Raw genomic sequence first — 14,487 nt, 5'->3', positions numbered from 1 at the left:
CTGTCTCTCTCTGTCTCAAAAATAAATAAACATTAAAAAAAATTTAAAATCAAGTGCAAGGCAAGGACCTCCTCCCTCTCACCACTGTTTTTCCAACATCATACTGGAAATCCTAGCTAATGCAATGAGACAAGAAAATAAGAGGTACACAAATTGAGTAGGAAATAAAACTGTCTTTATTCATAGATAACATGATTATCTATGTAGAAAATCTGAAAGAATTGACAAAAAAACTCCTAAAACTATTAAGTGATTAGTTAATCACTTTCCTACATACCAGAAATGAATTATTGGAATTTGAAATGAAAAACACAACACCATTTACATTAGCACCCAAAAACTTAATATACAAATAAATAAATCTAACAAAATACGTTCAAGATCTATATGAGGAAAACTACAAACCTCTGATAAATGAAATCAAAGAAGAATGAAATTAATAGTGAGATATTCCATGTTCACAAATAGGAAAGATTTACTGTCAAGATGTCAGTTCTTGGGGTGCCTGGTTGGCGTGGTTGGTTGAGCACCAGACTTTTGATTTCGGTTCAGGTCACGATCTCACAGTTTGTGGGATCAGACCCCGCGTCGGTCTCCATGCTGACAGCATAAAGCCTGCTTGGCATTCTCTCTCTCTCTCTCTCTCTCTCTACCCCTCCTCCCCTTGTACTGTCTTTGTCTCTCTCAAAATAAATAAACTTTAAAAAAAAGATGTCAGTTCTTCCATACTCAATCTATAAATTCAACGCAATCCCCATCAAAATCCCACAAGGCATCTTATGGATATTGACAAGTTGATTCTAAAATTTACATGGAGAGGCAAAGGATACAGAATAGCCAACCCAATATTGAAGGAGAAGGATAAATTGGAGAATTGATACTATTCAACTTCAAGTCTTACCACAAGTCTATGTAATCGAGACAGTGTGGTACTGGTGAAATAACTGACAAATAGATCCCTGGACCCAAATAAAGAGCCCAGAAATAGACCCACAAAAATATAGTCAATTGATCCATGACAAAGGTGCAAAGGCTATACAACAGAAAAAAAGTGGTCTTTTCAACAAATCGTGCTGAAACAGGTGCAAAAAAAAAGCACACAAAAAAGAATTTAGATACAGCTTTTACACCCTTCATAGAAATTAACTCAAAATGGATCATACACCCAAGTGTGAAACACAAAAGTACAGAACTCCTAGAAGACAGCATGGGAAACCACCAAGATGAAGCTGAGTGCAGTGATAAGGTTTTAGACACATTCCCAAAGGTACAGTCTATGAAAGAAATACTTGATAAGCAGGATTCAATACAGTCAGGAGGATGAGAAGATACGTCGAGGACTTGGAGAAAATATTTGCAAAAGACACATCTGGTAAAGGGCTGTCATCCGAAATACACACACACACACCACACACACAAAACCCCTCTTAAACCTCAACCAGAAACATTTTCAAATGGTAGGGAAGCTAAACAGATTTCTCACCAAAGACTATATTTACAGATGGCAAAGAAGTATATTAAAAGATACACAGGGCGCCTGGGTGGCTCAGTCGGTTGAGAGTCTGACTCTTGATTTCAGCTCAGGTCATGATCCCAGGGTCATGGGCTAGAGCCCCACATCAGGCTCCACACAGAGCATGGAGCCTGCTTAAGATTCTCTCTCTCCCTCTGCCCATCTCTCCTGCTTTCTCTAAGAAATAAAAAACTTAAAAAAAAAAAGGTTCTCTCTCTCTCTCCCTCCCTCTCCCCAATTCACACACTCTCTAAAAACATACAAATAAATAAGTAAACAAATGAATAGGTAAATAAATAAAAACAGTGTATTTTGAAAAGCAAAAACAGATGCTCAAGGCCACGTGTCATTGGGGAACTTCAGGTGAGAACAGCAAGAGACACACTGCACACCTGTCACCTGGGTCACACGCGGCCCAAATCCAGACCACGGACGCCACGAGCGCTGGGAGGACGCGAAGCACTCATTGCTGGTGGGGTGCAAAATGGTGCGGCCACTGTGGAGGACAGCTTGGTGGCGTCTTACCAAACTAAGCACACTTTTTTTTTTTAATTTTTTTTAGCGTTTATTTGTTTTTGAGACAGAGAGAGAGAGAGCATGAACGGGGGAGGGTCAGAGAGAGAGGGAGACACAGAATCGGAAACAGGCTCCAGGCTCTGAGCTGTCAGCACAGAGCGTGACGCGGGGCTCGAACCCACGGACCGCATGATCATGACCTGAGCCGAAGTCGGACGCTTCACCGACTGAGCCACCCAGGTGCCCCAAAGCACACTCTTACCATTGTGTCCAGCGATCAGGCTCTGTGGTATTTAGCCAAACGAGTTGAAAACACGGTTGCACAAAAACCTGCACCCAGATCATAACTGCCCAAACTTGGAAGCAGCCAACATGCCCTTCAGTAGGTGATGGAGAAAGTCAGCCACACGGTGGGCCATCCACACAATGGAGTGTGATGTGGCACTAAAAGGAAATGAGCTACCAAGCCATGATGGAGTTGGAGGGACCTTAGCTGCACATCACTGACTGAAAGAGGCCAGAAAAGGCCACGTCTGGGGGCGCCCGGGGGGCTCAGTCATTAAGACCAGCTCTGGATTTCAGCTCAGGTCATGATCTCACGGTTTGAGCGTTCGAGCCCCATGGCGGGCTCTGTGCTGACAGCGTGGAGCCCGCTTGGGATTCTCTCTCCCTCTCCATCTGCCCTCCCCCACTCTCCCTCTCCTCCTCCTCCTCCCCTGCTCATGTGGGAGCCCCCCCTCTCTCTGTCTCTCTCAAAATAAGTAAATAAACTTAAAAAGGAAAAGAAAAAAGAAAAGAAAAAGGAAAAAAAACTAGAAGAAAAAAATTAAAAAAAATAAATAAAAAGGAAAGGCAAAGGAAGGCTACGTATGTATGCTTTCAGCCATATGACATCTGGAAAAGGCGGAATGACGGCGACAGCGAAAGGACCAGTGGTGGCCAGGGGCGGGGGCCAGGGGCCCGTCCCCAGGCGGGGACGGGTAGGCAGAGCACGAGGACATCAGGGCACCGGAAGCACTGTGGTACCGTGACGGCGGGCCCGCGCCCTCACACAGCTGTCCAAACCCACCCCGCATACAGGACCGCAGCTCGCTACAAACGCCGTGAGAACGACGTGTCCACACGGGCGCATCCGTCACAGCAAAGGCATCAGCCGGTGGGAACGCTGACGGCGGAGGGGGCTCTGGGGGCCTATGGGAAATCCCTGCACCTTCTGCGCAAGTGCACTGCGAACCAAAAGCTGCTTTATCAAAATCAACAACAACAACTTCTTTGGGTTTCGTAGGCCTAACGCCACAGTGGCTCTGCACCACGCGGGAAAGCCACTCCCCGTCTCCCTCTTCTACAGGGAGGGAGGACCCCGTCCTGGACGCATGGCCCGCTGCCCCTCCTGCACTGTTCTCCCCGCACGGTGCAGCCTCGGGCCCCACACACCTTTCTTGCTGCCAGGGCCGCGGTCGCCGGCCTCCCCGCTGCTGCCGCACTTGTGGTGCCTGACCACCCACTTGAGGATGCTGGAGGCCACCGTCCGCCGGAAGTCGTCTGAAAGGACACCCAGGCCTCGCCCCCTCTCCGGCCGGGGACCAGGGACCTCGGCCAGCACCAGCTGTCCTCAGCCCAGGCGCCCCACAGGCCTCACCTCCCCCTCGCTGCCTTCAAAGGGGCCGTTCCCTCTGCCCCGGCCTCTCATGGGCCCTGTCAACAGGCCCAGAAGCAGAACCCGCGCACCCCCTCCCTGCCTCTCTCCTGCTCGCCCCAACCCCCCACCCGGGGCCACAGTGCATGGACACCCTCACCACCTCCCCCTGCTCCTGTGCCCTCAGCCCCGCACAGAGGACAGAAGACCCCCGCAGACACACCAGGACCCTGCCCACCCCAGAAGCCTCTCTGCACCTCCCTGGACATGCCGGCTCCCACAGCTCCTGGTGTGCATGGACCGAGGGGCTGGGCACAGAGGACAGCTCTGGGTCCCACAGACGCAGGCTGGGGGCTGGCCTGGCTCGGAGCGCTGGCTCGTGCCCGGAGAGGCGGCCGGCACCCCCGTGAGCCAGCCCATACTCACCTCCCACCCGCGCCCTCGGGGAGGTCCGCAAGAGACTCCCACACCTTCTCACCAAAACTTGCCCTTCCTCATTGCAGAGGAAGCTGCCCCCCACCCTAACCCCACCCGCCCGCCCGGCAGCTGCTGCCACGTGGGAAACATCCGGAACCTGAGCTCCCTTCCCCAGCTTCCCCAGGACCTCAGAGCTTCTCTCCTGAGCCTCCTCTGTCCACCGGAACAAAGACCCTGAGCTCGCCTGCTGACCCGTAGCCCCTCTGCCCGTCACACTCAGGTACACTGCCCGGTGCGGCCCGGTCCCCTCTGAGCTCCTGTCCTCTGGGTCTGAGAGGCCCCTGCTCACCACCCTCTCCTCCCCTGCACCTCTCACCTCCAGCCCGCACAGACCCCACCTTGTCCTGCCTGTAGCCATCTGCTCCTGGGAGCGCCAGGGTGGGGTCAGATCACACGGCAGGGCAATGCCCTATCTCCATGGCCCCAGGCCCGTGCTCAGGAAACACAAGTTACCCCCAAAAGGGCAGTGCTCACCTGTCCTGACCTTCCCCTTCTCTCTCCTCCCTCGGCGGGTCAATCCAGGAGTCCTCCCTCTGTCCCCAGGCCAGAGCCTGTCACCCACAGGACCAGCCCCACGCCAGCCTCTCCCAGAAGCCCAGTCAGAACCAAGCTGCTGACGCTCGGCTCCACAGCCCCCGTCAGCCTCCTGCTCCCATCCTGCAGCTGCGGCCCATGGAAACGTCTGGACCGGCCCTCACCACGTGAGACGGAGCTGAGCCCCCGGGCCTTGGGACGGGACCGGTCCAGCCCTGCAGCTGCGGCCCAGCCCCCCCTCCCTTCCAAAGGCTTCTGCAGCCACCTCAGCGAGAAAGTGGGCCACAGAGGGGCCCTGGCCGCCTGACGCCCGGTGGTCTCGCCTCCAGCCACGGACTTACCCAGGAATTCTTGCTTCTCGTTCTCGGTGCAGAGGCCGTAGCAACGTGGGAAGAAGGAGTCAGGGTCGGCCTGGACGTACCACGGTAGGTTCCGCATGTTCACACACAGCCCGATCTCCAGAGACAGCGGCACGTCAGGCCCCCGCAGGCCGTGTGCTGGTCCACTCAGACCAGCCTGAACGCCCACCGGCCGGCAGCACCGGCTCCAAGGGGCTCTCGGGAGGCGGGGGTGCCCCCCCCCCCGGCCTCCCAGTCCCTCCTGACCCCCGGTCAGCTGGTTGTGCCGGCCGACGTGCAGGCCAGGAGGAGACAGGGGTGGTAGGTCCTGTGCTCACCTCCCAGGTGCCTAGATGGTGCTGGGCCCAGGCCCCAGGAAGGAGGGAGTGGGCTCGCTCATGGGCACACTCACGGCTGCCCCACAAAAGTAACACTGGCTGTTACACAGGCTTGGCAGTTTTGCACCCCACGGTCCAGCTCATTGCCCCACTTGGAAAAAAGTGCCAAGTGGCCGGGAAATGCAGCGCCCACTGGCTGCTGGGCACACTGGTGGCTACTCTGCCAGGGGGTCTTTGTGGGGTTTCTGGCCTGACTGTGCCACCTGCGGGCACGGCCCACACCCCAGAGGAGGTCACCAGGAGGCCTGGCGAGGGTGTGTAGGGGCCAGACCCCCACGGGCAGCACTGGTGGCAGTGTAAGCCTCACCCCTGAGCCTCCGGGTTATCCCTGTTGCCAGGAAGCCCCTCTACCCAGCCTCTCCCCAGAGGATACATGCAGGCCTATCCACCCTGGGCAGACCTCAGGCCCCTGAAGTAGCAGGGAGGGGGCCGCGGGACTGAAAGGGGGTGACAGGAGGGGCCGGAAGCCCCAGGGCAGGGGCGGTGGCCTGGCTCTCCCTCAGACCCAGAGCCCCTCCGGGGTGCAAAGCCCAGGTCGGGCTGTGCCGGTAACCCCCACCGCCCTGCCTGGGGTTTGGCCCTGCGTGCCCAGAGGACAGTCACAGGCCAAAGGGCACTTGGGGCCCTGGGAACAGCAGTGGGGCAGGTGCTGAGGGACTCTGGACACCGATACTGCATGGTGTGGCCTCTGACCAGGCAGCGGTCCCAGGGAGGAGCCCGGAGGTGACAAGTCCACATGTCGTCCTCCCAGCCTCAGGGCCCTGGTGCTTGGGGCTCCTGTCCCGCCAGCCTCCCCGCCAGCTCTCCCACTCACCTTGGTGGTGAAGGAAGCCGTCTTCCCATAGTGATTCAGCATCTGGTCACAGTTCAAGCTGTGATAGTCAACAACATCCCTTTTGATGGTCCAGAGCAAGTACGGCATTTCGTTTTTGACCAACCTGGACTGGCAAGAAAAAAAAACCCTCATCGAAACCCAACATCCAAGGTTCATATCTTTGGGTGTTGGGGTGTCAGTAAGAGTGAAGGAAATCAGACTTTAAATGACACTTAAAGTGTGTATTCTGTGATTCTCGTCTGGAAAGCTAGAGACACCTGTTCCCTGAGGGCCTACTCTGTGCTGTGCTGGGAGCAACCAGCACACAGGGGCCCTGCTCTCAAGAAACAAGTGCGGGGCTCCGGCTGGCAGCTGCAGGGGCACCAAAAGTGTGTGGCTGAGTGAAGTCTGAGCTGCCTGCCTGTGGATGCCCACGTGAGGTTTGGGGACATGCCACACGTGGGCATGGGGTGAACTCTCTGCTTCGTGGCCTGGGTGGCCATGGGAGACGGCCTCCCCCCCTCCTCCTCACTCCTGCCGATCAAGAGGCAGGGCCACTGAGCTAGACCCAGGGTGGCCTTGGCGGCTATGCTTTTGTTCACAAGTAGAAGCACCTGTTTGGTCAAAATATCTTACCAACGAGATACAAGGAAAGGAAAACATTGTCCAAAATTCTGACACCCTCAAGACCCTGCAGGGTCATTCCGAGCAGACCAGCATTTGAGGGCACACCTAATGTTCTGCAACGCAGCCTGGCCTACCTGGACCCCATGTGAGGGCAGGACCGGGCTCCCCCCACCCCAATGCCAACACGAGCGCCCGGAGGGAGCAGGGAGCTGGCCAGCAGCATCAGTTCCTAAAACCCATCCCAGTGCTGGACGCATGGCCTTCCCTCCTACTCCAGAGTGACGGCTAGCTTTTGTTGCCACTTTCTGGAGCAAGTCCCATTTGTTCAAATGTGGGACGGACTGTCTTAGCAGGGCCTGGACCTTCAGCCCCCTGACTCCACACGGCGCCTCCTCAGGGTTCCCCGAGTCAACTCTGGAGCTTAGTGTCTGCATCCGGGGCTGGGCCCACTTCCCTGTGTGTCTGTTCACTGCTCCTCTGTGAGCCCTGCACACGTTCTGGACCTTAGATCGCCCCAGGTCCGTGGAGTGCCCCGCTCTGGCTGGCCTCCCGGCTGCCCTCGGGGCTCTTCCGGGGACCCAGAAGACCTGTCCTCCTTCCAACCGTCAGAGGTATCAGCTGTCTTCCTTGTGGAGCTGTGGGGCAGGGTTTTACATTTCTCCCCTCCCCCACATCAGGCAACGTGCAACATTCCCCCTCGCCCCACCCCCACCCCGGCAGGTGCACGGTCTCCAGGAGCCGCTGCTTCTTCAGCGCTGACCTTGCTCGTTGACCCGGGTGAGGCCCCACAAGCCTGGCCCTGCTCTGGACCTGACTCTGCCTCCCGCCTGCGCACCCCTGGCCCCAGCATCGCGGCCTCACCAAGTGGCCCGTGTGCCCTCCTGCCTGCTCTGGTCCTTTCCCACGGCTGCCACAGAGTTGTAGCCACAGCCTGTCTCCTTGCACGCATGCGCACACATGGACGCATGCAAGCACGTGCACAGGGCACACACAAGCACATGAACAAGGGCATGTACAGACGAACACGAGCACGCACACAGGCACACACATACACACGGGAGAGCAGGAGCATACGGACACACAGGAGAACGCGCACATGCCCCCCCCCCCCGCCCCCCCCCCCCCCCCCGCAATGAGCCCGTGCACGGATGCACACCAGCAAGCGCACGCATATGTGTCCTGCAGCCTGGCCTGCCTGGCCTTGTCGCCTGTCCCCAGGACACCGGGAAGGTGATAGTGTGAGGAGGCGGGGGGAACCTACCATCACATCGTGGATGTCATCTGTCTTCTCCGGAGCCGCTTCTTGGTTTTCTCTGCCTTCCGCACGTTTCTGTTCTGCAAACACGACACCCGGAGAGTCGTCAGCACGGCAGGGCCCTGCGGCCACAGCGCACTCGCGACTCCTCAGCAACCTTCCGAGGCTCGGGCCACTTCCGCCCGTCTGAGCTGAGCGTCAGCCGCACGAACCCTCCACCGGGTACTCAGCGCCAGGGTCGCGGACCGGCGTGGGGCGGGGCGGCCTTCGGGCGTGCGTCGTGCGTGGCGGAGAGGGGCGCAGGGAGCGGGCAGGGGGCTGGGCTTTGATGTGCGGAGCGGGCCTGCGCAGACCCCAGGGACTGAGGGTGCACCTGCCGTCTGCGTCTGCGGAGCGGAGACGGAGGCGGGGCCTCGGGCGGGGCGAGCCCGGGAGAGGCCAGAGGAGGGCCGGGCAGCGGGGGGGGGGGGGGGGGGGCTGCTGAAGGAGCCTGGCAACTGGGCAGACCCGGGAGGACGATGCCTGGCATGGGCAGTGGGACACTGAGAAGCAAGCAGACCAGGGCGTGAGAGCACACGCGCAGTGCGTGGTCAGGCAGGCCAGGAGGGTGACCGGGACACTTGGGGCGGAGGCCCAGGTCACAGGCCCTGCGGCCAGCACAGCATCTCCGGGGCAGTGTGACTCATCTGGTCCCCTGACAGACACACGCGTGCCTTACTCCGAGAGACGTGACGCCTTCCATACTCTACCTGTCGCCCCCACACCGTCATCGTCCACATCCAGGAGGACCTTGGGCAGAAAGTGGAACTTCTTCTCCACCCAGCCCTTTCTTCGGAGGGCGGCCCGTATCACTGGGTAGTGCCCGTAGATGGAGAAAATCTTCTTTTCCTCAAATTGCAAGAGCATATTTTAAATGAAAGAATTGAAAGACAAGGCAGCTAATTCTCTGAGGGGAGCCTTCAGAGCAGGAGGGACAGACAGACTGCATCAGCAGGTGGGATGACACTCACGTCCCGCTCCAAGGAAACACCCGGAAACACCCAGAATGCACTCACACGGGCATGGGGCTGGGTCCTCCTCTGTGGTGTGTGTCCACTTCGTGGGCCTTGCGCACATGGGCCTCACACGCACAAAGGCTCAGAGGTCCAGCACAAGCAGGACGGGGGGCGTAGCCTCAGCTCAGGGCAGGTCTGGGTCTGGAAGGTGGGCCTGGGGCGGCAGAACCTGGAGGGGGTGCGACCTACACTCTCTCTTCTCGACGAAGGCAACAGTCCCTCATGCTTGGGGATCAGAGGATGGGTGCCTGAGGTTTAAGCAGGGATGAGGGGGAGGAGTCGTTCATCCACCCAGGAAGGGCCTGAGGGACAGGAGTGCCAGCACCAGGAAGGCTGGGGACTCCTCCAGTCACCGCGGGAACGAACGCAGATGCCTGAGCACATAACCATCTCAGCCCTGACGACTCTGAATGGAGAACCCGCACCGGCCTTCACATGAACGCACACGATGCCGGGCATACAGCGAGTCGGAAGCCACATCAACGGAATAGCACTACGCAGATGACATCCTCACCCACAGTGCACCCGTGCTAGAGATCAGCAACAAAATACATAGAAAAACCTCACAAGGATGGACATTAACTATGCTTTTAAGTAACCCGCAATCAAGGGAAAGGAATCTATGAATTATAGAATACTTTGAACTACATCTCAACAAGAGTACTATGAAAACTTGAGAAATCAGGGGCGCCTGATTGACTGAGCGTCTGACTTGGGCTCAGGTCATGATCTTGAGGTTCGTGAGCTCCAGCGCCACATCGGGCTCCCTGCTGTCAGCATGGAGCCTGGAGCTGCTTCTAAGATCCTCTGTCTCCCTCTCTCTCTCTCACGCTGTCTCAAAAATAAATATTAAAAAAAAAAAAAAGCTTGTGAAATCAGCTAACGCAATACTTAAAGGGATATTTGTAGCCCAAATGTTCACATGTTTTTAGGTTTCGGTAGAAAACCTGAAAATTAATGAGCTGGCATGGTTCCATTGGCGTGAAACCCCAGAGAGCACACCAGGCGGCCACCAGGACCAGGCCGGTGGCGGCAGGCGCCCCGTCACAGTGCAGTGGCTGTGGTCTGGCTGCGCACACTCGGTGCACCCAGCCGGTCACACGTGGGCTGTGCGTTCACGCTTTGGAACCACATTTTGTGTGTGATGTGCTGAGATCCTCGGAGCTCCTATGCGCCCAGCCTTCTGAGCTGGGCAGGGTAAAGCCAGAGAACGCAGGCTTTTCCCCAGCGAGGGCAGCCCTCTGCCCCCACAAAACATCACCAGCAGTTGCCTCAATCCCAGCCACCTGGGGGCCGGCACTGGGGAGCCAGGGCAGAACCAAGGCTGGCGGAGGCGAGGGCAGCAGGGGAGCCGAGGGCCTCAAAGGCGACCCAGTCCCTCTCCAAATTCCTAAGTAAATCTCCGTGTTTACGAAGTACCCCCACCTTGGGGCGCCCGGCTGGCTCGGTCCGAAGAGCATGGGACTCTTGATCTCAGGGTGGTGAGTTCGAGCCCCTCTCCGGGTGTGGAGCTTGCTTACATCAATGAAACTTTAAAAAAAAGGTGCTCCCCACCCCCATCCCCCCCAGCCCCAAAGCGCATTTTACCTTGATGGCCTTTTCTGTTAATTGTCTTGCTATTTTGTATCTGTCTGATTTGGGGGAAGATGTCAAGTCTTGGGAAATTCCTCGTTTTAATTCTGCAGAAGAGAAACAGGCATCAAGGCACAGGTAAAAGCACACAGGTGACACTTGGGAAGGAGCCCTAATCATAGAAGCCCCCCCCCCCCCCCCCCGTGGCCCTCCTCCCAGCCCGCCTCCCCCCACCCCGGCCCCCACACCCTCCTCCTGCAACTCCTCAGCCCCTCCCCAGGCTGCATTCTGGGCAGCTCTGGCTGGGGCACCCTCTCTCCTTCTGGAGACCATGGCCCCAACTCACCCTAACCCCACCCCCACCCCCCACCTGTCCAGGTCAGCCCTTCCTTCCACCAGCTCCTCCCTGCTCCTGTCCCTGACTCTGGCCACCAGACTCCCATCAGCACACACCCAGTTTTAGTGCAAACGCCTTAAAAATTCAAATGAAAACCTTCCTCTCTGCAGGCCACCGTCCTGCACACTCCTGCCTTCAGCCTCCCTCCACACCCTCACCTGCTGGGCTCCACCATGGACACACACACAAGCTGGTCCCATGGTCACTCCCCTGGGCCCCCCTTCCCCTCCTCACTGTGGCCCCTCCTCTCTCTCCACACCCCAACCTTGGAGGTGCCCAGGCCTGGGCCTCAGACTCCATGCTGTGCTGTCCCTACCCACTCCCTGGGCCATCTCATCCTGCCTGGTGGCTTTAAATTCCAGTGTCCCCAGGCCCCTGGAATGTGTGCCTTCCATGCAGACCACCCGGCCTTCTGACCCCTCCTGGACGCCTGGTGCCTGGATATCCCAGGAGCATCGGAGGCGGGGCTAGCCAGCAGCAGACATCCACCCCCCCCCACCCCCCATCCTTCGCCCTGTGGAGCCACGCAGCCCATCAATACAGACAAAAGCAGCAGAGGCATTCAGTGGGGATGCTGCTCTAACAACTACACGTCCACGTGGAGAAAGCAAATCCCAACCCCACCTGACAACACACACAATTAATTTGAAGTCGATCACGGGCCTCAGTGTGAATGCTGGGCACAAAGCGTCTGGCAGAAAGCACCGCCCTGGGTCAGGCAAAAATCCCTGAGAGGTACACAGAAAGCACTAACTGTAAAAGTTGAAATTGGTGAAGTGAAAACGTTCGGCTGTGTTAAGGAAATGGAAAGATAGAAAGCACGGATCGGGGGAAAAATATTCACAATGTGTCTATCAGACGAAGCCCGACACAAAAGGTGACGAGTGGTTCCATCTACGTGAGGTTCCGGAGCAAGATTAACCCATGGAGACAAAAGCCAGAAAGGGGAGGGAGTGGGGGGAGGGGGAGGGCACGAGGAAACTGCCCGTGGCACCAACAGTCCAACAGCATCGCCTTGGAACGCGCGACGCCAGGCTCAGCAGAACAACAGACAAGAAACGGAAGCCACGGAAGCCACGGAAGCCACGGGCACACGTCGTGCAGGCACAGCCGCCAGGAACTGACAGAAACTCAAGCCAGGGGCAGTGAGGACTAAGATCTTCAGGACAGCGCCTCGTGAACACACGCGGGGCCCCCGCTCAACAGCAGCCACGCACGCGACCTCCAGGACGCAGGGAGCATGGGTTAAAATAGACCGTAGATGGGCGCCTGGGTGGCGCAGTCGGTTGAGCGTCCGACTTCAGCCAGGTCACGATCTCGCAGTCCGTGAGTTCGAGCCCCGCGTCAGGCTCTGGGCTGATGGCTCGGAGCCTGGAGCCTGTTTCCGATTCTGTGTCTCCCTCTCTCTCTGCCCCTCCCCCGTTCATGCTCTGTCTCTCTCTGTCCCAAAAATAAATAAAAACGTAGAAAAAAAATTTAAAAAAAAATAATAAAATAAAATAGACCGTAGAGAGGCTCTGGTTTGTCCTCTGGCCACAGAGCAATGAACTGAGGAGTCAGCGACAGAACAGATTGTCCCAGAAAACTCCTGCGCGTTTAATACACAGATCCTAATACACACGTGTCAGGGAGGCAGAGGGGAAAGGGCTGCATAGTTGTTGCCCAAATGATAATCAAAACACCAAGTATCAAACCTCATGGGCTGAAGTTAAGTCATATTTACAGACATTTTTAGCTGCAGATGCATATATTCAAAAATAATAAAAGCTAAAAGGAATGAGTTAAAAGCATCCATCTGAAGACCTTAGAAAGAATGCTAAATTTAAGCCCAAAGATATTACAAGAAAATGAATAGAAAGGAGACGTAAATAAATTATTTCTTTTAATCCAATAAAGAGGATGGGGGCGACTGGGTGGCTCAGCTGGTTAAGCATCCGACTTGGGCTCAGGTCGTGATCTCGTGGTTCATAAGTTCGAGCCCCACATCAGGCTCTGTGCTGACAGCTCGGAGCCTGGAGCCTGCTTCGGATTCTGTGTCTCCCTCTCTCTCTGCCCCTCCCCTGTTCACTCTCTCTCTCTCTCTCTCTCTCTCTCTCAAAAATAAAATAAGGATTAAAAAAATTTTTTTAATCCAATAAAGAGGCTTAATCAAGCCAAAGGTTTAAAACTAACAAAATTAATAAACAATTGGTGAGATCAACTAATAAAAAAGAGAAAAGGCATAAAAGTGTAATTAAAAACCTTCCCATAAGTAAAACTCCAGGGCTAATGGCTTCATGGGTGAATGCTACCCAACACTTAATCTTGTACAACTCGTTTGGAGAGGAGAAAAAGTGTGGCCATGCCTTACTTGTTTTGCGAGGCCAGCGTGTTACAGGCCAGTGTGACTGAAACCACGGATGACAGAATCGTACACAAACGAGGAGCAAACTGCACCCAGCGATGCAAGAACAGTCACTACGTCACGGCCACGGCCATGCAGTCTCAAGGCTGCATGAGAAAAGCAAACCCTGATTCACCAAGTGAAGAGGGGAAGAAAAATCGTAAATCCCATCCCAACAGACACGGAAAGGTCTTCACAGGCCCTGATTTCCCTTCAGGCTGCAAGCTCTTGGTGGACTAAGACACCCACAACCGGCCTGGCAGTGACCCTCGTGGCACCGGCCTTTGGTTTCTAAGCGCGCCCGGCCCTGAACCCGAGGGCCCGAGCCCCAGGAGAGCTGGGATTCCCGGTCGGGGACACTGGACGCCCCAGGCGATACAGGGCATCTTGACGCACTTACAGCCTGGATGGAGGGACAGCAAAGAGATGGGAACACAGAGGCAGGGGGCTGAGTGTGGACCGCCGGAGCGTCACAAAACGTGATGGTGACTGGCCAGACATGGTGCAGACGTCCGGAAAGATTCTCAGAGGTGAGAAAGCCACAACAGAACCCTCACCTGAGGCCGTCGGTGAGGCCTGGCATTCCAGCGGCTTCCCTGGGAACCCATAACTGCCGGGCACAAACAGGCACCGAAGCAGACCTTCTGGAAGGACATGGATTTCGCGGAGGCCAAGGAGGCCTGCCCGGGAGGGAAGCACTTCTCACAGACCGCAGCTCATCACCTCCTCGGTGCGGAGAAACGGCCATTCACGCGAGGGCCACCAAGGGCAGCTGGAGCCAGGGGGAAGGTGAGCGGGTGCCAGAGCTGGGGCCGGGGCCGCCACAGCCTACAGCATCGTCATGGTGCCCCTTCTACCCCCTGCCCAGGCCTCCTTCCCTCAGGACTTTGCAGGCACTGATCCAGGAGACCTCAGCCCCATCCCACCTCAGAGGGATTCGCTAGGGAACCCCCCCACCCCCACCCCCACCCC

At 56.5% G+C, this 14,487-nt stretch overlaps 1 protein-coding gene across 1 annotated transcript in view; it reads right to left on the bottom strand.

Annotated features, from left to right (window-relative positions):
- Positions 1-8,890, bottom strand: part of LOC121040130 (putative interleukin-17 receptor E-like) — a 75,287-nt gene extending 66,397 nt beyond the window's left edge. The window contains exons 1-5 of the mRNA XM_040490505.1: positions 8,858-8,890; positions 8,115-8,188; positions 6,227-6,355; positions 5,018-5,132; positions 3,464-3,571 (exon numbers count right to left, since the gene is read on the bottom strand). Of these exons, the coding sequence (XP_040346439.1) occupies positions 3,464-3,571; positions 5,018-5,132; positions 6,227-6,355; positions 8,115-8,117 (355 nt within the window). The 5' untranslated portion in view covers positions 8,118-8,188; positions 8,858-8,890. The remainder of the gene's footprint in view (positions 1-3,463; positions 3,572-5,017; positions 5,133-6,226; positions 6,356-8,114; positions 8,189-8,857) is intronic.
- Positions 8,891-14,487: the final 5,597 nt, after the last annotated feature.

The sequence above is a fragment of the Herpailurus yagouaroundi genome, unplaced genomic scaffold, assembly GCF_014898765.1.
Source record: "Herpailurus yagouaroundi ecotype Mexico unplaced genomic scaffold, PumYag 182, whole genome shotgun sequence".
NCBI classification, from domain to species: domain Eukaryota; kingdom Metazoa; phylum Chordata; class Mammalia; order Carnivora; family Felidae; genus Herpailurus; species Herpailurus yagouaroundi.
This window is presented reverse-complemented; position numbering and strand designations above follow the sequence as displayed.